We start from the raw sequence: 20351 nt of genomic DNA, 5'->3' as shown, positions 1-20351 counted from the left end.
TTGGGGGAGGGGGAGGGGGGTTGGGGTTTGCTTTGTGGTTTTAGGGGTTCTTTACTAGCAGCATCAACTGTATTTTAATTGTTTACTTTTTAGTTAGTGGTATCAACTGCATTTTTTTAAACTGTATTTTACTATTTTTGTTTGTTGGTTTCAGCAGTGAGCAATCCGCAGTACTGTGAGGGGTCGTCCTTCGGCGAGGTGCCCAATGGACAGTGGATGACGCAGTCCTTTGCAGACCAGATTCCAGAGTTCGGCGCTGGTGTGACGCGGGAGGAAGAGGGAAGCAGTGCGTAAGAGCTGTTTCTTCTCGGCCGTGCATACGTGCTGCAGTTTTAATGCAGTGGTCAAGATTGGTACCTCGGTTCTCCAACTGAAGCATTTTAATAGTATTTTATCTCCCTTAGTTATTTTATTATAGTTCAAAGTAAGTGTGTGGTAGGCTCAAATCAATGAACTAGATCATTTTAAGGAACTGTCCAAACTTTTTAAAAAAAAGTTAGCCCTTTTTTGTATATGAGTTTTATATTTAATGTATACCATTTCTTGCAGTTTTTGACAGATTGCTTTCTCATCTGTGAAGATTTCTTTGGGGCGTTAATTTTATTCCATAAATCATAAGGTAGCGGTAAGAGCAGCACTGTACTTTTTACCGATGCCTCAATATTTGGATATCTCGTAATCCTTTTATATCCAGAGGGGAAAATGGGAAGCATACCCTTCTCTTACATGAAGTGGTGTTTTTAATCATGCACAGTTAAGCAAATTGTGCTTTTTAAGTCTGCCTTTTACTTTCTTAAAAAGTGCAGGAAGTTGTGTTCTGCAGCTGTGAGTACTGAGTATTTTCTGGGTGGGAAGAGAGCGCTCTGTCTATTTAGCAATCGGACCATATTCAGGATTAAGGGAGTGGAGATGTCATCTCGAGCCACAACACTGGGGAGGAAAATTTGTGTCGCACAGGACAGGGCCTAAATATTCTAGCTGAGCTGCCTTAGGGTAAGGTGTCCCTACCACTCCTCCAAATTCCCATGTAAAGAACTGGAATTCTTTGTGGGGGGAAAACCAACCAAACAAGGGCGGTTCTTGAATTCTGTGGCATTTAAACTCTCAGCCATTTCTGTGTGATGAGTCTCTTCACCTGACCTTTACCAGGAGACAGCCCCTTCGAGCAGATTACATCGCAGGGAATTGAAAGACCATGTTCCCTGTAAAAACCAGGTGCAGCTACGTTGTTTACATCAGGTACAGTTAGCACTGGGTGAAAGAGGTTTGCGATTTAGCAGTTTTTAACTCAGAGAACTCAGTTCTCTTCAATCTGTAAGACCTGAGAGGGTGTTCTCCTCATTCCTCTTACAAGTAAGAAATACTAAGTTAAATACAAGGGCAGCTGTTCCACGAGTAAGGAGTCAGCTGTAGAAACTACAGCCTTCTTCTGAGGAACTCGCTTAAACGATACACACTTTTGGCCAACACTAGCGACCAAGAAAGAAATGAGATTCCATGCTTGTGCCTAACCGTCATCTTCTTTCCCTCTTGTATTACGTGAGGAGGAGATGAAGTAAAAGCAATAAGCTGATCAAAACATTAAAAGTTTTGATGATCTTATGACAGTAGGTGCTTCATGTACTTGAAAAACAGATACTGTTTGTATCTCCACAATCCACACTGGTCAGAAGCTCCTGTACCAGTGTGGCTTATCCTTTCCTCACAGCCAGTGACAGTTGCCGTGCATTGAGTGTAACTCATCGGTGTAGATTCTGATCCTGCTGTAACAGCTCTTGCTGAGAACACACGCTGTCAACCTGTTGTGAGGGCAGGCATGATGTTTACAGTTTTCTTCCCAAATTGTGTGGCTTAATTCTGAGCGTCTTAAATCAAGTAAGTGTGCATTATGATTCTGATTGTGTTTATTAGCTTCAGCGTAAAGCTGTTCAGTATATTGTCAAAAAGGTATAGGATTTGTCTTGTCTGTTATTTAAAGTGTACTGTATCATGTATTGCTGTTTACATGGACGTTTTCCTGCAGGTGCTCAAAGTATCTTGCATCAGGGATTTGTTAAAATTGTTTTATTTTTCAACAAAACCAGAAGCATGTCATTAGCACTGCTGAGTATGTAGCACAGTAGGATATAACTACTGTAAGGCTGTCCTGCTTGATGGGACAAGGGAAAGGGAAAGGCCTCTTCTTTAAGGGAGTCACCTACTATAGGGTGTCTAGGTATAAGATACAGTTAAGCATACAATGACCGTTTCACTAAATAACTGCAATTCTATGTGTATTCCCTCAGAACTGGTGCTCTTTTCATTGCAGTAATGCAAAAGTTCTTAACCTGTCCTAAACCTATCAATGTTTCACAATAAAATCAGGAATTGTATTGCAGTGGCTTTAGAATGTGCTTTTGCGCCTTGCTCGCAGGCGTCTGCGTAATACACAGAAACGCAGCAAAACAGAGGCACCGTGCCACAGAACTCTACTCATTACAGTGCTGCATAAGCTTTCATTTCAGGCTGCTTAATGTGGGCTAGACAACTAAAGACACCTGGTATGTAATACTGCAGGTTGTTCCGGTGGAGATTTTACTACCAGCAGACGCTGGAGTCTTGTTTATAAGGACCTTAAGTTAAAACACAGTCACTGGCACTGAAGTTTACCCTGGTAAATGTTTAGAGAAACTATAGTGTTGCCAAGTAAGCTTGTTCCCTCACCTCACACGAAAGTTAAGATAGTCTGAACTGTGTAGCTGTCACTCCAGTCTCCCTCTCCAGCCATACGCACACAAAACTGATGGTCATTTTTTCATGTATTTAACAAATACTCACATTTTCTAAAATCAGTTAATTATACAACAGACTGCATCTCAAACTATTATGTACTGCAAACCATAGCCTATGAATGCATTTAAGTAGTTTCAGTATCAGCTATCGGGACGAGTTAATTTGAACTTCCCTGAAGGGTCAGGAATAAACCAGTTTTCCCAGAGATCAGTGTGAACACTGGGATAGTCCCAAGGTTTATATCTCCCATTCCAATGAAGTAATTTAGCTTCTTGAAGAAAATGCTCTGAGTAACGGGTATCAGGACTAGAACCTGCGTGGGTACATAAAAAAAAAAAAAAAAATCCAGTTTTTAATAATGGAAGACACTACCAGGTGAGGTAAATTCAGTTGGGTTTTTTTTTTTAAGTCCTAATAGCCTTCACCTGTCAGTAGACAACTAGTTGTATGATAGACAGGCTTTTTCAACTGCATGCCTCTCTGATGCAGAATGAGGAAAAAAAAATCTCAGGAAGCTTCCTCTCTCTTAACACTTTTAAAGATTTTGGCATAGTTGGGGTTTAAAAAAAAATCCTTTTACTATACATTTTACAATGACAGCTAAGCCATTCTCTTTTTCCCAGGATAATTCACTATTCCTAGGTGAAAGGTAACTACATCCTCCGCAGTGCTGACTACACAAACACTGCCAGGCATCCCATCATCTTCCACTGTCCCTACTACAAGAATGTCTGATTTTTTATTTATTTTTTTTTAGTGTCTCACTATATTCAGATCTTTCATACATTCTTTCCATAGTTCATGACAGTAAAAGTTAGGTGGTCTTCAAACCTCTAACTCTGTCTTTGGTATTTGTGTTGTTTTTTCCTCTTTTATCCAATTTAATGACTATTAGGGTCTGGGGTTTTTTACAGCAGTGCAACTATTTTGTTTTCTTGACCTGTTAAGATACTTGCATAACGACACCCATAGGTAACCCCCACATTCCGCCCCACCCTGAAGAAGCCGGACTCGTGAGTGCTGGGGGAAGCAAGGATTATACACTGTGGATCTGAGGTGTAAAGTAATGTATTGAGGTAAAGTTATGTGAGGTCCTGTATTGGAGTCTTACGAACCTCTCGCTTTATTCAGTTCCAGCTGCAAACAGCAGGAAGTTAAACTTACCAAGATGCCTTATGTGCCACATAGGATTAATAGCGGAATACTTTCCATGAAATACAATCAGCATTGGAGAGGTTGCCACACCTCCCCCAAGCGTGCTGCTGTAGAGGTTTTCCCTGCAAAAGGGAGAAAAAAAAAAAAAAAAAATGCAGAAAATGTTCAAACCCTCAATCAAACAGTCTTTAGTACAAAAGTCAGAAGATTAAAAAAGTATTCTGGCAAAATTCAAAATAATTTTGAACAGACCAGTTTTCAGCACACTCCTTCCTAATGCTGTTAATTGCTTATATTTGCAACTGATTCCTGTTGAGTAAATCATTGCTACCAAGCAAAACAGGAGTCAGACCCAACACGAAGCCAATCACTTCTACACACTGCCTATAGTCTACAAGGCTGATGAAGTTTAAAGTAGAAAAAAAGCTGTTAACATAAAGGAATTGAACATAGTTTAGCCTGGTTTCTGAAATTAACTTCAAATCAGATTTACCAAAGCCTGGTTAGTATAAACTAACATCCAAAGGATATCCATTTCCTAAGAATTTTGTGATAAATCCAGGGCTAGGCAAAGCCAAACCACTGTAAGGAGAGGAATTAGGAGGTAGCAGCCAGACGTCTTGGCTGCTGCGTGGGGAAGGCCTGGCCGGCCCGTTGGCAAAGCTGCCCCAGCTCTGGGACGCTGTGCCACCCGCCAGCCCGACAAGGAGGAAATCTGGCGAGTACCCAGAGACGCTTGGAGGCTACAGAACAACAACAAAAAACCATAACCTCCCCTCAGAACTGGGTTTCTACTGCTAAGCCATTTATTTCACTGTCATCTCAAAATCCAGCTAAACAGAACATGAATGTGTTATTAAGGTATAAAATCGTCTTTGTAGATGAAATTTGCAAGTAATATTCACAGAGCTTTTTCAAACTCTTAAAAAGCACAGCAATAGCTTGCCAGGGTACGTTGCATAAGCAGAATAAGAAAAAGACATTTGACTTCTCATCCCCTCACAGGCTTATCATTTGTGTTGCTCCTCTCTCCATTTCTGAAGCTAACAAGGAATGGACCTAGTCCAACAGCACAAGCTATTCGGTTTCAGTTTAGCCTTACTAAATTTAAATTTAACCCTTTGCAGTGAAAGGAAGTAAATGTCAAGTTTTAAAACACAGGTTAACAGTGAACTAACATAAGAAATGAACAGTGACTGTTTCACTGTGTCAAAACTTATTAATGGTCAATGCCAAAAAGGTATCATCTTTCACATTAAATTTCATTCATCTATAGAAAAAGAAGTGTTTTCTGTTGGCATTTAAGAAATAGTGTCCAGTTACAGTTTGGCTGACATTACAATAGAAGAGACCCCACAAAAACAAGGAAACATTCCTCCTCCTTTAAGCCAGCCTCAGGAAGGGAAGATCATTAAGTGGCTTGATCCCAAGTGAGGTTGGTCACTCAAAACAAGAAACATGTGTTCTCAGTGTCTCTCAGGATTAAGCGTGGCTTGTGATCAAAGACAAGACTAAAATTCCAGGTGGCCATTTCCTGGCACATGATTGGGGTCAGATTTAAGCAGACAGAAATACTGGAACATGAGTTATTTCGCTTGATGAGATCTCAAAGAGAGACTTGGCATTACAAACTTTAAAGAGCTTATAAACAGAAAATTAGGCACTAAACTGAGTATTAAAAGTAAAGTGCAAAGCTAGATTTCTACACATACTCTACATTTCTTTGCATCCACTTTTCCAACTGCTTCGTAATCCGTTGATGTTTCCATTCAGTCATGTTAGCAACAATTACTCCAGGATTAAAGGAGCAGGTGCTGGGGCTGATGCCAAGATCTCTAATCGCCTGCTTTCTGTAGTCCAGGAATCCCATGTACGTGTTCTAAGAAATAAAAAAGTATGATTATCCCCTATAAATCTCCACAAAGATAAGTGTAAATGCATCTGTTTACTGCTCACATAAACGTTCCCAAAGCTGAGTTTCTAAATGATGGTTACCCCTCTTGATTTCCATATGATACAAGGCTGAAAGGCAGGATACTTCCAGCTACTGAATTACTTTTCCCACAGTATTATTCCATGGGAGATTGATAAGGCTCTTCCTTCAGCACGTGTGTGTCTTTCTGTAGCTCACTCTAAATGATGTAGCATCAGGCTTGTACAGCTCTAATGGTAGAGGGACTCACTGACAGTTCCGGGGAACTCAGCTCAGAATTAGCCTTTAAACTTGTTTTCCTGAGTTTAATTCCAAATTTGACTAATACAAATATCATTTATTCTGTCTTCATTAGATGTTCCATAAGTGCTCATGATCTACTGATAGCAAAATACTAAGCATAATTTAGTAGAATCCAAAGAACAACAGAGATTTAAATTATTACAGGAAACAACTCTGCATAGCATTAAAGAGTTACTACAAAAAGTAGTTCTTAATTACCTCTAAAACTATTACAAAACTATAAAAAAAAAAATAACTTTCACTTTGGAGAAAATTCTTACATTTGTGGGTAAATACATTCATTATCAGAATTCCAAAATGGCATCTTACCTGCATCCCTACACTTCTAACCATTTCATGTGTAGAAGGCAGATCACAATCATCTGAAAAAGCTGCAGCGTGCCCAGGAGCTAACTTAGTATCGTAGAGTTCCTGGATGTCACCTGATTACAGAAAGATCAAAAGCATAAGAAGAAACCTACTTTGCTGCCAGAGTTGATAGGATAACTTCTGTTCTCATGTATGTTACTTACAAACATACCAGTTCTAGGGGATAGCCCAAATACCGATGAAGGCTGAATTTTATGATACGGGACAATTTTCAAATTTGTGTCCTGTACCTGGATGTCTAAGGTCTATCTTTAGATACGATCATCAGTATTCAGTACATCCATATTCTGGTCTTGAACGTCCAAAACCAGCTACAGCAGAAGCTGATTACACTATTCAGAAGCCTGGTTACAAAGTCATGCCTTTGGAGAAGGAGGGCACAGGCAATTTTTCTGAGCCTCTTCAAGTCCCACTTCAATCTCATGCACAGATCAGGTTTTTCCTGGTGTTACTGTGTTTATATCTCCTAGTAAGACACCTGGATTCCCAGCACTGGCCAGCTGAAATGTGCCTGTCACACCTGACCATCCCCGCTGGCCTCACAGACTGCTCAAACTCCTTCCTGCTGGAGGGAAATAATGAAAAGCATGGCATGTTGCTCGTCCTCTGACCAGCAGGCACCCATGACCTGCCAGAACAGTGTCGGGGCGGGTGGGAAGCACAGCGCATGGCAATTGAGCGAGTCTGCATCCAAACCCCCTACAGCTGCCAGCTCTGCTGCTGGGCATGGGTCAGTCACAGGTAAGAGGAATTATCTTGGAAGGCCATGTCTGGCCCAGCAGCCTGAGGTGAGCTCATTAGACTAGTAACCGAAAACATCACCCATACTGCACCCAGTGGAACTACTATTTCTGAAATAAACAGAGATTATTTATTTGAATTCATCAGCTGGTTGGAAAACCTGGGTTAGGACTCAAGAAACAGAATTTGAATTAATGGGACACTTAATTGTTGAAGATCAACATGCCTCACTAGGTATTTTCTTCTGACTCTAAATAGCTTCTGCTTCTCAAGAGAAAAGCAGAAAAAGAAAAATAAAAAATAATCAAACAGTTCTGGGCTGACACCCTAAGTTCAGTCTGTTTCACTCTTACTGCTTTGCAGAAAGCAACAACCAACAAATAAAGGATCCCAAAGTTAAATCCTGAAAACCCCATTTGCTCCTTACCCTGTCAGAAGTCCCAGTCACTCCCATTCCAGAGACATCTGGCAGACAGCACAGCTTCATCTTATGGCTAAGACGTGGGGAGTGGCTGCCAGAGCAGGCTCCCTCCCTCCCTCCGCCTCACTCCCACATGTCCATCTCTCTCCCCCTCTTTTGGGCCCTATGATTGCGTGGCCCAAGTTAGGCTGGCTGAAGCCAAAAAAGAAAATAGAAAAAAAAAAAAAAAGTTTGGGTTTTTTTTCTGTACCACTAGTCTTCTGCCAGGTCAACCAGCTGAATCAGCTTATTCTGCAGCTGCACAGCTGTAGACAGGACACAAGTACCAGGCGCTGCCTGGGGACAGGAGAGGCCACTTCCGTCAGCAGCAGCCTACCGTGAGCCGTGATGTGAAACTGCACCTTCACCCTGCAGGCCCAGAAACACTATCAGCTGGCATAAGCCGGCACCCCAAAAGAAAGAGAAAACCCTACCTCCCCTCTTCTCCTAGCAGCACTGCCTTGACTCCTACCAGGGAACTAATTCAGGCTGAAAGTAATCACATTTCTGGTGAATGCCTGCGCAGGCGTAAGGAGGGATGAAGGGGAAGTGGTGGGCTCAGCTGAAAGTGCTCATGAAAGTGGAGTGTAAATGAAGACTTTAAGGACCTTTCAAAGAGTTAAATATTGCTGTTGCCCATTGATGACAGAATAACAAAACCCAAAAGCAGAGATAACCACATGTTGAAGGAACTGTGATATGAAGTCTACTGCAAATTAAAATGAGACAGGCAGAGCAGATAAATCAGCTAATAGTGGCCTCTCTTAGTGCAGATGTTCTGAAATCTGCCACCAAAGAGACAAAGCTACAGAAAGGCGCAGGGAAGCAATGGAGAATAAAATTATACTTTTTTCATGTGCAAGTTCACTGACCTTAATGTTCTTACATCAAAGAAAGTTTATTATAGTTATACTCAAGTCCTTTCCAAAGGAAATTTTCATTGGAACATCCCTTTAATGCTCAACAAGGATAGGTAAAATGATTTTCTTGTCTCTGTGCACTGGACCTGGCTAGGATAGAGTTAATTTTCATCATAGCAGCTCATAGGGTGCTGTGGTTTAGATTTTTGACCAAAATGGTACCAATAGCGCACTAATGTTCTAGCTTTTGCTGAACAGTGGTTGCACAGCATCGAGGCCTTCTCTGTTTCTCACTCTGCCCCTCCCATGAATAGATCAGGGAGCGCACAACAGGCTGCGAGGCAGATGACCCAAACTGACCAAAGAGATATTCCATGCCACAGAGTATCTTGCTCAGCAATAAAAGCGAAAAGGGGGAAGGTCTTAGGGGGGGTTAGCCAGCTTTTGCTCAGGAACTCGCTTCTCTCTTCTTCCACTTATTTTTATTAAATGATTATTTGTTTGTTTATTTTCTCTTGACCCTCAAGTTTTCCTGCTTTTATTCTTCCTTTTCTCTTTCCACATCCCGCTGGGAGTGAGGGGGGGGAGTGAGCAAGCAGCTGCATGGTGCTTATCTGCCCACCAGGGTTAAACCACAACACTCTGACTAAATATGTTATAAAAATAACAAGAAAACAATAAGATAAAACAAGGAAGGACAACAACTCTACAGAGAAAAAAAATATACTGAGAAACAGAAGAGAAAATAAACATAAATTAATCTTTAAATAAATAATTGTTCCTCTAATTAGATTTCTTTATAAAAAAAAGATTTTTCAGGATTTTAAAGTCTTTAACTGCGCCCATTTGTCTAGGAACTCTGAAATATTTTGTCATGATTCTGCAAATTACTATGGATTCTGAGCTGAAGATGCTCAAAATCACATTTGGAGTGCTTAGAATTTTAACCCTCCTATTTGAGTAAATTCCTCCTGCTCTCAAGAACAGCAATTCTGGATGAAGAACCAGTAGCATTTGGGGGAATTCAAGTACTGGTAGGAAACGCATGTCACGTACTTAACAATAAATATTGCAGCATCTAAGTGAAATCCATGATACCTTCCAGGAATTGACCAGATTCATTAAAATGAAAACCATGCATACAATTTTGATCAAAATCAACTATTCAAAAGATACAGGGAGAGAAGGTCTTCTTGAGACTTTCTTTTAAATAAACATATTATTTGTAGTTTTCCTGAGTGGAACACTCCTAGCAGCTGCCTCAGTTTCCATTATATCTCGTATTTCCAAACAACTGTAAAAGCTGCAATAACTTTGTTTTTAGTTCTGCTAGAAACCGCTTTTTGGATCAGAGCTTACCTTGAACAATGATATCATCATCCAAATATATTACTTTCTCATGTTTCTGGATAAGCAAAGGAAGATAAAATCGAACGAAGTTCAGCTATTAAACAGAAAAAAGGGTAAAGACTAAGTGGTAAAGCTGTTTAATGTAGCAGCCTCATGCTTCTGTCTCTATTAACAATCAGTTTTAATTTCTCTCTTCATTGGGCACTAGCCAACAATCATTTGCTTCCTTTCCCCCAGCTAGTATCTTTACTAGTATCTTGAACCTGTTATTATTATTATTTATCCCTATTTTATTTACTATGGCCTTAACCAAGCAGCCCAAACCAATTGCTTCTATCACAGAGTCATCTAGGTTGGAAGGGGCCTTTTGAGATCATCTTGCCCAACCCTCTTCTCAAGCAGCGTCCACTTGAGCAGGCTGCCTGGGACCATGCCCAGCTGGGTTTTCAGTATCTCCACAGATGGAGACTCAACAGCCTCTCTGGGCAACTTTATCCAGTGTTTGACCACTCTCACAATAAAAAAAAAAAAAAAAAAAAAAAAAAGAAAAGTTTTTTCTTGGGTCTGGAGGCAATTTCATGTATTTTCATTTGTGCCCATTGCCTCTTGTCCTGTCAGTGGGCACCATTGAGAAGAGCCTGGCTCCCTTGTCTTCATCCCTCTCCTCAGCTACATATACACATTGGTAAGATCCTCCTGAGCCTTCTCTTCTCCAGGCTGAATAGCCCCAACTCTCTCAACCTCTCCTCATATAAAAGATGCTCCAGTCCCCTAATCATCTTTGCAGCCCTGTGTTGGACTCACCCCAGTAAGTTCGTATCTCTCTTGTATCAGGGAGCTCAGAACTAGACACAGTACTGCAAACGTAGCCTCACGAGTGCTGAGTAAAGAGGAAGGATCACCTTCCTGGACCTGCTGGCAATGCTTTTCCCCAATACATTTTTACAGCATACATCATACAAAACACTTCAAATTTAACAGTGTCATCATTCCTCCCTATAGGAAAGACTTGACTGGTGGCACAGCCATGCCATTGCTTCTACAATAGCAATGAAGAACACAGCAGAGGGAAAGGGAGGGACTGAAGAACAACCATACTGATTCAGGCCATTTTACCCAGAACCTGCCTTCAGAGTGGTCCTAACCAGATGCTCAGTGAAAAATAAGAATAGAGCGAGCATACAGAACAGTTGTTCCAAGTATTCTCCTAGCTTTCAGCTACTTTCAGCTCAAGGGATTTCCTGAACCAGATGTGATTTATCTAAATATAAACTTAAGACCTCACTGAATCCCTGTAAGTGTAAGTTTTTACACTCACAAGACCTTTCAGCAAGGAATTCTAGAGGTTCAGTACTCACTGTATGAAAAACCTACAACATTTCTTGTTTGTTCTGACTGTGACTTACTAAATTAATCTAATTCTAAAGAGCTTAATCTCTTTAATTCTTGTATTGGAAGAGACAGTGAGCAACCGTCTCCCATCCAGTCCTCCATGCCATTCAGTTCTGCAGACCTCTACTATTTTCACACTAGAAGTTACATTTCCAGGCTGAATGGTTTTAACCCACTGATTCCTTGCATGAAATCTTTTCCGTATATTAGAAATGTCAAAAGCTTGGAGAAGAGTAAACATTCTGGACAGATCTGAACATTTTCCTGTAGTGCTACATCTCTTTCAGATAAGGGGACGAAGGTTGCACATAGTATTTAGTGTGAGGGAAAGCTATGGATTCATATTGTGACATAATGATGTTCTCTATTTTGATCCTTACTCCTTTCATAATAATTTCTAACATCTGATTTGCCTTTTCTGACAGCCAGAAGTATTTAGATTAGTCATCAGCCTCTGAATTAACCCTGGACATGAGCAGAATGCAGCCAACTCAGCATCACTGAGGCACAAAGAAGACTATTAGATCTCCCCTCCAAGAAACAGTGAATATATTCTTAAACATACAACATATTCAAATTACCAAGTTTATGCCACCAAATAATGAGGTCCCAGCAAGACAGACAAGTTGCAAGGAGCTTGTTACAATGCACTTTTTCTTCTTGAGTGAGGGCCTAGCATTTGGACCTGATGCGGCTTCTCTGGCTTAAATCCCCACTGTGTAATGGAACAGAGATCTAGGACATAGTGTTAAAAACGCTGAAAATTTGTTAAACTGTGTTCATTTACTCACAGGCTGCAGCAGCTCAGGACGCGATGCATCTTGTCTGATTTTTCCTTTTAGTACCATAGGGTTGAATTCCACAACCTTGTATTTTATTTCTTTCAGTTTAGAATTTTCAATCCACCTTCTGTGATAAAAAAAGAAGTGATAAAAGGAATACTGTGTGGCAAGTACTTCCAGTATTAAATTCACAGACCCATAGGAGAATAAGAGACCTTGAAAGCTCACTTGATCTATTCTATCCTAAGACAGAATCACTTATGTCTAGAGCTATGGCACACAGACATTTGTTTAACCTGTTCTTAAAAAAATCCCCAACAAAGTAAAAAACAACACCCAAAAACCCCAACAATGCAAAAACCACATCACTGCCAAAACCAGAGACTCCACAAGTTGCTCAAACAACCCATCTTTCACCATTGCTAGCATTAAACGCTATTTTTCTGTATTTCTTGCTAAAGACCATTTTATTTTATCCTATCTACTGTGCTTTTGAAGCAGAGGTTCATTTTCTTCCTTTTACAGTTTTATGTCCTTCAAGAAGATTGCCACATCACCTACTAACTATATTTTCTTTAGACTAATTTTTTTCATTATTTTGTTGGATTTCGTGACACCATTGCTTATTTTCTCCTCTGACCTCTCTTCAAAATCCTTCCTGAAGGCACCTAAAACTAAACGCCACACTTTTTCTGATGCATTAATAATGTCTGCAAGATCAGAAAAAGTTTCCTCACATCGCCAATGTCATATATGTCAACATGTATACCCACTGTGATGCATACCTTTTTTTTTTTTTGTTGAATCAGTGTGGTCAGTGATCAGTCAGAACTCTGTAGTTTTCCAAATGAGTGCAACCGAACTCCTTCTTCACCCTGAGCCAATACAATCAGCTATTCCCACCTATATTACCTTGTCATTACCTCTACTGAACTTCACATTTTACAGTTCATTTTTCCAATTCATCATGATTAGTTTGTTTCCAGCTCTTGTCCTCAATATATCTGCTGCCTCTTTGCCAGCTTCGTGCCAACTACAAATTCATAAAGCACATTCTCCACTCTATTATCTAGGTTACTGATGAGCTGGATGGGAAAAACCCCACTCATTACGTCTTTTCACTTTGACACAGATTGTGGGTACACAGGCTACAGAAGTGCAGTAGCCAGAGAGCCATTTCTTAGCAACTGCTAAGAAACCCGCTTTAATTTTGATTCACACCTTCCTCCTCTTTTAGAGAATGTTTGCAAATTTTAGCACCCAAACATGCTTTCATTACAAGCTTCTTTGGGCCTCTATTTCTAACCTTTAGTACACCCTCTCAGCTGAAATTAGTTTTAAACAGCAAGTTTTTCTACTCTGAGGCTTAAGACATAGCGCCAGATGAGAGGCAACTGCAGTGCCACAAAGTGGGATTGTGACAAGTAAGCACATACATACTTACTTACCTTACTACAGACTCTTCTGCAGCCGATCTACAAAAGGCAGAGAGGAACGGGTATGGGCATGGTCTGGCTATTTCACACCCCTTTATACCAGTGAGTGCCTTGCACAGAGCAAAATGGTCCTTTTTTCTACACATAGAGTGTCCTGGGGATTGCTACCAATAGCACTACTTAAAAAAAAGGGAGAAACATTTCCCCTGAAAAGTCCTCCAAAGTCTATGCCCATGCTAAGGAGAACAACAACCTAGTCCTAGCTACAGCATGAAACAAAATAAGGCTGGTATATACCGAATATGCGGGATAGTAGTCTTCAGCCCAACTATGTAGAACAAAACATTAGTCTCTGTGTTGCTGTAGATGCTACTGATTGCTGCTATAGCTGCACCCATTCTGCCCGCAGCCGCACAGATTACCACTGGGATTTCTTCTTCCATTTCCTCAGGACTCTCCAAATCCACTACAAGAAACAAAACTATGCATTATAATAGAAAATTAAGAATCTTTTTGTATCAGATCTGGGTCATAGGAATGAGTATGTAGTTCCATAAGCAGTGGAATCATATCACAATCACCCCACATTCTTACCACATCCTATACACACCCGCATCTGGCAAGGCACACAGCACGAGCTGTCGCTAATCCAGAACTACATGCAGGTTGACTGGACTGTTGGATGCCTCCAAACAGAATATATAACAGAATTCTCGGCATCTTCTACTCAGCAGGGGCACAATTCAGCCTGTCCTCCATGTAGCTGCTTATTCACATGAAACCTTTGAGACTTCTACTTCTCAGTTACATTTAGAACAAATTGAACAATAAGTTCTAAAATTATCAAAGGAAAGAGGTAAATCGAGGAGACGGTGCAATTGCACGAGCTTCACTTCTTTGGGAAGCAGGCTAGAAAGGAATAGTGCAAAATTTTGTACCAGCAGGAAGTTGCTAATGATAAAAGGAAAAAAATCTAAACAATACTGAATCAGTTCACATTACTGCTAAGAAAGATTTTTATGCCTAGCACTGAATAACTTACAGAACTTATATGGATATATTTATACTCGTTAAAACATAACCATTAAACTCATAACAGCCCCAACAAAAATATACTGGAAAAAGAAATATTTATACCAAGACAAAGTTTGTTTATCTCGGGAACAGCGAATAAGCTGTTAGTATAGGCATTTAACACCAGTCCAACCGCATCAACTCTAGTGGGTTTCTGTCACTTTAAAAATTCCAGCAAAAACTTCTGCTCTAAATTATGTCAAGATTTGATGATCTATCTGAAATGAATAGGCAGGCCAAGAAGATTCCCAAAGGGGCAAGTTGCGATCAAAGTTTATTAGCACTTGACAACTCCAATACTGTTCTGCACAAATAACGATACACTCCAGCTTCCATCTATATCAGTGACATCTGAATAAAAACTTGACTCTGAATGACAATTCTTAGTCATTACTATTGATCTCCTACTATTTTATTCAAGTAATTCAGATGCAAAAAATTCTGCATCCCAGACCATATGCAAAAGCGTCAGTAGCTAATCTACGGCAGGGCAAACAGGATTCAGTAAGACAAAAAGCACTGTACAAATGAAGAGATAAGGAATATAGAACAAGAACATAAATGAAACAGAAGTACAAGTCATTTACCTGTTTCATTCTTTAATGCAGATGGCACTTGGTGAACTTTGTTATACAGAATGGCACATACAGTTAAGACAAGAAGTAACAGTAAGATCTGGTTAACTGAAACAAAAGGGAGAATTTGTTAGTAATCAGTATAATAGCTAATTCCCAAGTACCTTATTTTAAAAAATTGAATTTGCAAGCAGTATATACCATAACCTGTATCTTCTGTGTGTATCAAATTCTCCTTTCTCTTAATATTTGATCAAGCTAAAAATATTATGTAAAAACATCACAATATCTCTCCCCCATTACAATAATTTCCAACTACCGGGTTCTCACAGACAATTTGCTCACTAAATCATTAAGCTCCCAATACACATGGGTTATCCACACTAGGAAAATTCACGGTTCTGAATTTTACCAGGAGCCTGGAACATTCTTTTGTTGGCTAGCTTGTTGTCTGTTTATCATAACAGGACCTCAGGATATAATTATTTTTGCCTAGCCCTTTCCTTCTCTCATGTTTCCGTGATAAAACTTCAAACACAGGAGGATTTTTTTTTTATTTCAATGTTCAGATCTTCAAGGTGTATTTAAGAAAAACTCTAAAAATACTAGAAAAACACACCCAGCATGCTACTGAAGCCAGGAGTGTTCCAAAATTTTTGAAAATATATGAACATTTTCACACGGTTACTTAAATTAGTAAAATCAAAACAAAGCACACAACAGCAAAAACCTTACTGTATATTCTGATTTGCAGTTCCTACCAGACTGTCTTGTACAAGTTTAAGTTACTTCAATGCAAACCAACCATGAGCAGGTACCAGGGCAGTTCACTGAGTACAACAGGGAAGGGATACATTGCTATCAACAGTGACTTTGATGATGGGAGTTCTTTGTGTTGGACTAGTTTGTTACTTTTGCACCACCATAAAAGGCATTTAAGGTGTACAAAAGAGCAAAGGGAACAAAGTTTTTAACTATCTCAAACAAAAGGGCCAACTGGCCAGAACTGGGCATGAGAATAAATTCAAATTGGTAAACATACATCACCAAACCTGCACTAATTTAAACCAGCTGAGGAAACAGCCCATTGACTTCAGAGAAATTATGGGTGCATAACCAAAGGCACACACCAGTTCATTTTCAGTCACTGACCCTGACAGCTGACGAGAACCCCAAATTTCTTGGGGCCACACCTCAATTGTGAGTATGAACAGCATTAATGTGCAGAGTTCTGTAAAAAAGACAGGTTCAAAGCTCTAGGCACAACCTACATGAAACCAGCAGCTACCTGCACTCAGTGGGAAACTCCAGACCCCCCAGTCTCATGCAGTGAAGTAGTGAGTAATTTTAAATTTGTGGCATTTATGGCCATACTTATCTGACTTAGTTAACAGGAAAAGGCTTATTTGTATACTTAAAGTTAAGCATAATTTAGCAAAACTAGAACTATAAATTTGCATGCAACTGTGACAACAGTTGCATGAGAAATTGCATTTGACATCTCTGTCCTCTTTCAAAAATACGTATTTCAAATATTTTTAATCCCTCTTACTTTTCTTTAAAAGAGCCATGTGTCCTGTTGGATGAAAACTGTGATCTGTGGCAAAATAAAAATAAAAAAATAATTTAAAAAAAAAAGAGAGAGAGAGAGAAAAATCATTAATACCAGCAGTGAATACTAGTTAATTATTTCAGGGACAAGGTTTTGCATCATCAAATTTTACTGGCAACCCGGTAAAAGGAAAACTGCACTCTATCTTTGCAAATAACTTATTTTGAACAAAACTAATATTCTGGGCTAGAACTATTACATATTTGAATTTAAGCTACTAATAGGTTGAAAAGAACAGCATTTTAGTTAATTCTATCCAATCACCTACAATCAGGAATAACTGAGATTTTAACACACTTTAAAGTAACATACAAAGAAGTAGTAAAACATACACTGATAAAATTTGTAAAAACATTTACATTTATCTCTGATTTCACCTAAAACACAGTAACAATCAGGAATACTAATCTCTTGCTGGAATATGTTCCCAAACATATGGGAATCCTTTACTGCAGCAGTGTCTTTCAGACTCTCAGAAAATTTTAGAGCAATAGTAAAAATATTTTCTAACAGCAGTATCCTTCCACTTACAGTAAGGGGGGAGGTGGTACAACATGGCTTGTTCTTAAGCACATTACTTGTGATGCTGAAGAAAACGAGGTAGCCTTCCCTAAAACTGTACTTTTAAAGCAGGCCTGAGAGGACAGAATATAATCCCTAAAATACAGGATTATGGGAAATACAGCACTCAGGTGAATTCTGGACCCTAAACTACTCTTCATGGGGGGGAAAAAAAAAAACTGAAACAAAACAACAAAAACCCAACAGTAAAAAACAGCACCAGAAGTTGGGGTGGGGGAATACAACTATGTGATCTAACCTTTATGCTGTGGTAGCTGTATATAGGACAGAAACCAATTTTTTCTGTTTCCATACATAGAGATATGGACGTATTACAGCATAGATAAGGATATATGACAGTTTCTATGCACACATAAAAATGAAGTTTATTCCAACTGCTTGAGAAGGCAGACAGAACAGCAAAAATTCTTGAAACCTGAGTCACAAAACTGACCGCCTCTCATTGGTTAACGCTCAAGTTCAGGCGGCATCCTAAATTAGTCTCTACTTCGACAAGTTAAATGACAATAAAAATATTTTAAAAGCTAAGATGCAGCTTTCTTTACCAACCACTTACATTCACATGTATTTATGTCCCAACAGATGACTAAATTGTAGTGAGCAAGGCATATTTCTGGAAGTCTTTTTGCATCCACAGTACTCATCTACATTCCAGCAGCCCACACTCTTCATGTGGCATTAATTTACACAGAGAGGAAATCAAGCTTATCAGTCAGAAAAAACACACTGCTGAGAAAAGCCCTTCTCTCACGCATTACACACAAGCACTGCCTTCTTATCCATTAAAAAAGTTTACCTTTTTAGCTAAGCAGAGAGACAACAGAACCCCCTACACTCTCGGAGTAACTTTCTAACCCCAGTTTAGCTAACAACAATCTTCACCTGATTTCCAGAGAGCTGACTACTGTCTTTTAATTAAGATTTGTAATGATAGTTACAAACAATGCTCATGATCACTGCAAGATGAAGTTGGATAGCCATAGCCTCATGACATCTTCAGAAATGATTAAATCAACATAAACTGAACCACGTTTTAAACTTTAAAATTCAAACTCAGACACTCATACAAGTTCGAGTTCTAAAACTACAGCATTCCTAAGACTCAGAAACTCAGATTGATTACCACTGATTTTTAAGGAGAGAGAGGAATATTTGCTCCCCTGCAAATATTTACTCAATTTTTCCTGACTGTAGACATTAGCTCCTGGAACGTGGCAGTCCCTAACTCAGTTGCCAAATCCTGTAACAACATGAGGGGCTGCAGAAGGGAAAGCTCAGAAACAGTGACATTACTGCTCAGATATTTCCTGCTTAATTAGTCTTTTTACCTCTTCAAAGCAGCACAGTATTCGGGACTCCTCTCTCCTGAAGAGCTGTAGAGCTATTTACTCGGATCCTAGATAGCCCACAGCTGTAAGCACTCTTGCCAAAGCTTCCTTGACCATCATCCTCCTTTGAAGTTCCCCACGCAAGGGCCTTACAGGGCACAGTAACAGTTTTAAGATTCAATTCCTTTTTCAAACTCTTCAAAGTTTACTTTGGAGTTGTGCTGGTTTTCTTCTCTTTCTCTGCTGCTGAGGAATAGCACAGAGTCCAGACGCCGCACTGGAGGAATGAGAGCCCATAAACCACTTCCAGATGTGCAGAACGATGATGCAGCCCCAGATCTGGCAAACTTGTCTCAGAGCTTCAGCTAGCAGATTGCAAACAAATCCCATAAGGCAAAAAGTCTTAAGGGGGTGGGGGAAAGAGAAGGAAACAAACCCTGCCAGAAGTTACTCCAACAGTCCAGTTGCAGGTTAGGTTTCTGGTCATTATTTGCTGTAAATGTGAACAAATAACTAGTGTGCAAGAGCCAAACAACAACATGCCAAAGTCACAATGAAAGCCAAAGTTTTTCCAATGTCTGTCTGCAGAGTCCTTGTTGAGTCAAAAGCTAAGGCCAACTTGCTAAACTCAACCCTGAACGTGCATTTTGACTTGAAACATCTCATTTGCGAATCTTTGAGCAGTTAAGAGAATCTGAATCCACAGGTTTAGTTTAGATTCAAAGGGGCCTTAGGTCAAGGTAACCAGCATGTTAATACTCTGCCTCCTAAGCTCTGCTGGAATGCTTCTGCAGTTTTCTTTCTACACCGCCTCTTTTATTCAAATTCTCTCCCTCCCTTCTACGCGATAAAACTCTTCAATACTCTTTTGTCACAAGACTTTCATGAGTACTGAAAGGAATAATAATGTTCAATTCTAAACTATTTTTCATATTTTAGCATGAGGCAGTGCAAAACCTATGACCCAGTCAAGGTTTTAAAAAACTTGTTTTAAATGAAGATTCTTGTTCCATTTGCAGGAACTGAAAACATGGGGTTTCAACTGTCTCAAATGTGCCCAAACCGTATTATCTGTGTCTGATTTTGTAGATATCCATCTTTTGCAGAGCTGCTTGAAGGAAAATTAAATGAAGAGCTATACATACAGCTATGCACTTCATGTAGATGGCCACAACTATTACTACTTTTTCTGTACCTCAGGGTTTTTTTTAAGCTGTATTAAGCTAGTCTTCATCAAACCTGTTTTTTTCTTCATCTAATTTCTACGTGCATCCTGAACAGATCCAAGAGGCACACAGCTGTACGAGCCCACGGCACTGGGACCATCTGCTTCACCTGGCAGCAGCCCCTGGATTACTGGCAACCCAGCAGCACCTTCTCCGGATTTGCCTCAGCCTCACGTGCTTTTTATGTTCTCACTAACACCTCCCTCACACAGGAAAGCGAGCAGCTTCCGTCCCGCAGAATGACACCTCCGGGGTTACTCAGAACTGTTACACCTGTTACATCCGCTCTTCACTGTACAACTGAAACCTTGGTTTCTAATCTCCACCTTCAGTGCTTACACAGCAACTCATTTCTTTTTCAGATGCATTACCTCGCCGACCACTGGCAAGTTTAAAAAAAA

General features: G+C 39.8%; 2 protein-coding genes across 6 annotated transcripts in view; one reads left to right on the top strand and one right to left on the bottom strand.

Annotated features, from left to right (window-relative positions):
- TDG (thymine DNA glycosylase) overlaps positions 1–2377 on the top strand; it is an 11916-nt gene extending 9539 nt beyond the window's left edge. For 3 of the 4 annotated variants that reach the window (XM_035901469.1, XM_035901470.1, XM_035901468.1), the window contains one exon: positions 155–2377. In XM_035901469.1, coding sequence (XP_035757362.1) covers positions 155–294 — 140 coding nt within the window. In that variant the 3' untranslated portion in view covers positions 295–2377. The remainder of the gene's footprint in view (positions 1–154) is intronic. The other variant, XM_035901471.1, reaches the window with a different exon arrangement.
- Positions 2378–2441: 64 nt separating this feature from the next.
- On the bottom strand, positions 2442–20331 carry GLT8D2 (glycosyltransferase 8 domain containing 2). Of its 2 annotated transcripts, XM_009646062.2 has the most exons (10): positions 18725–20331; positions 16755–16799; positions 15215–15310; positions 13851–14019; positions 12127–12244; positions 9953–10037; positions 6473–6585; positions 5640–5806; positions 3937–4049; positions 2442–3085 (listed from the first exon to the last, which is right to left on the bottom strand). In XM_009646062.2, the coding sequence occupies exons 2-10, from the start codon at positions 16771–16773 to the stop codon at positions 2913–2915; spliced, it is 1053 nt and encodes a 350-aa protein (XP_009644357.1). In that variant the 5' UTR covers positions 16774–16799; positions 18725–20331; the 3' UTR covers positions 2442–2912. The 2 variants fall into 2 exon arrangements, with proteins under 2 accessions (XP_009644357.1, XP_035757365.1); XM_035901472.1 differs by lacking the exons at positions 16755–16799; positions 18725–20331 and adding an exon at positions 14148–14335 and having other exon boundaries at positions 15215–15301.
- Between the last annotated feature and the right edge of the window lie 20 nt (positions 20332–20351).

Source organism: Egretta garzetta, unplaced genomic scaffold (genome assembly GCF_000687185.1).
Source record: "Egretta garzetta isolate BGI_Z169 unplaced genomic scaffold, ASM68718v1 scaffold159, whole genome shotgun sequence".
NCBI lineage: Eukaryota > Metazoa > Chordata > Aves > Pelecaniformes > Ardeidae > Egretta > Egretta garzetta.
This window is presented reverse-complemented; position numbering and strand designations above follow the sequence as displayed.

What these genes read in the sequence shown, in the direction of transcription:
- GLT8D2 (XM_009646062.2), bottom strand. An exon ending in TGATGATATCATTGTTCAAG is followed by an intron (nt 6,586 to 9,952) that starts GTAAGCTCTGAT and finishes TTCTGTAATCAG; the next exon opens with GTGACATCCAGGAACTCTAC. An exon ending in TGGATGCAAAGAAATGTAGA is followed by an intron (nt 4,050 to 5,639) that starts GTATGTGTAGAA and finishes TCCCTTTTGCAG; the next exon opens with GGAAAACCTCTACAGCAGCA.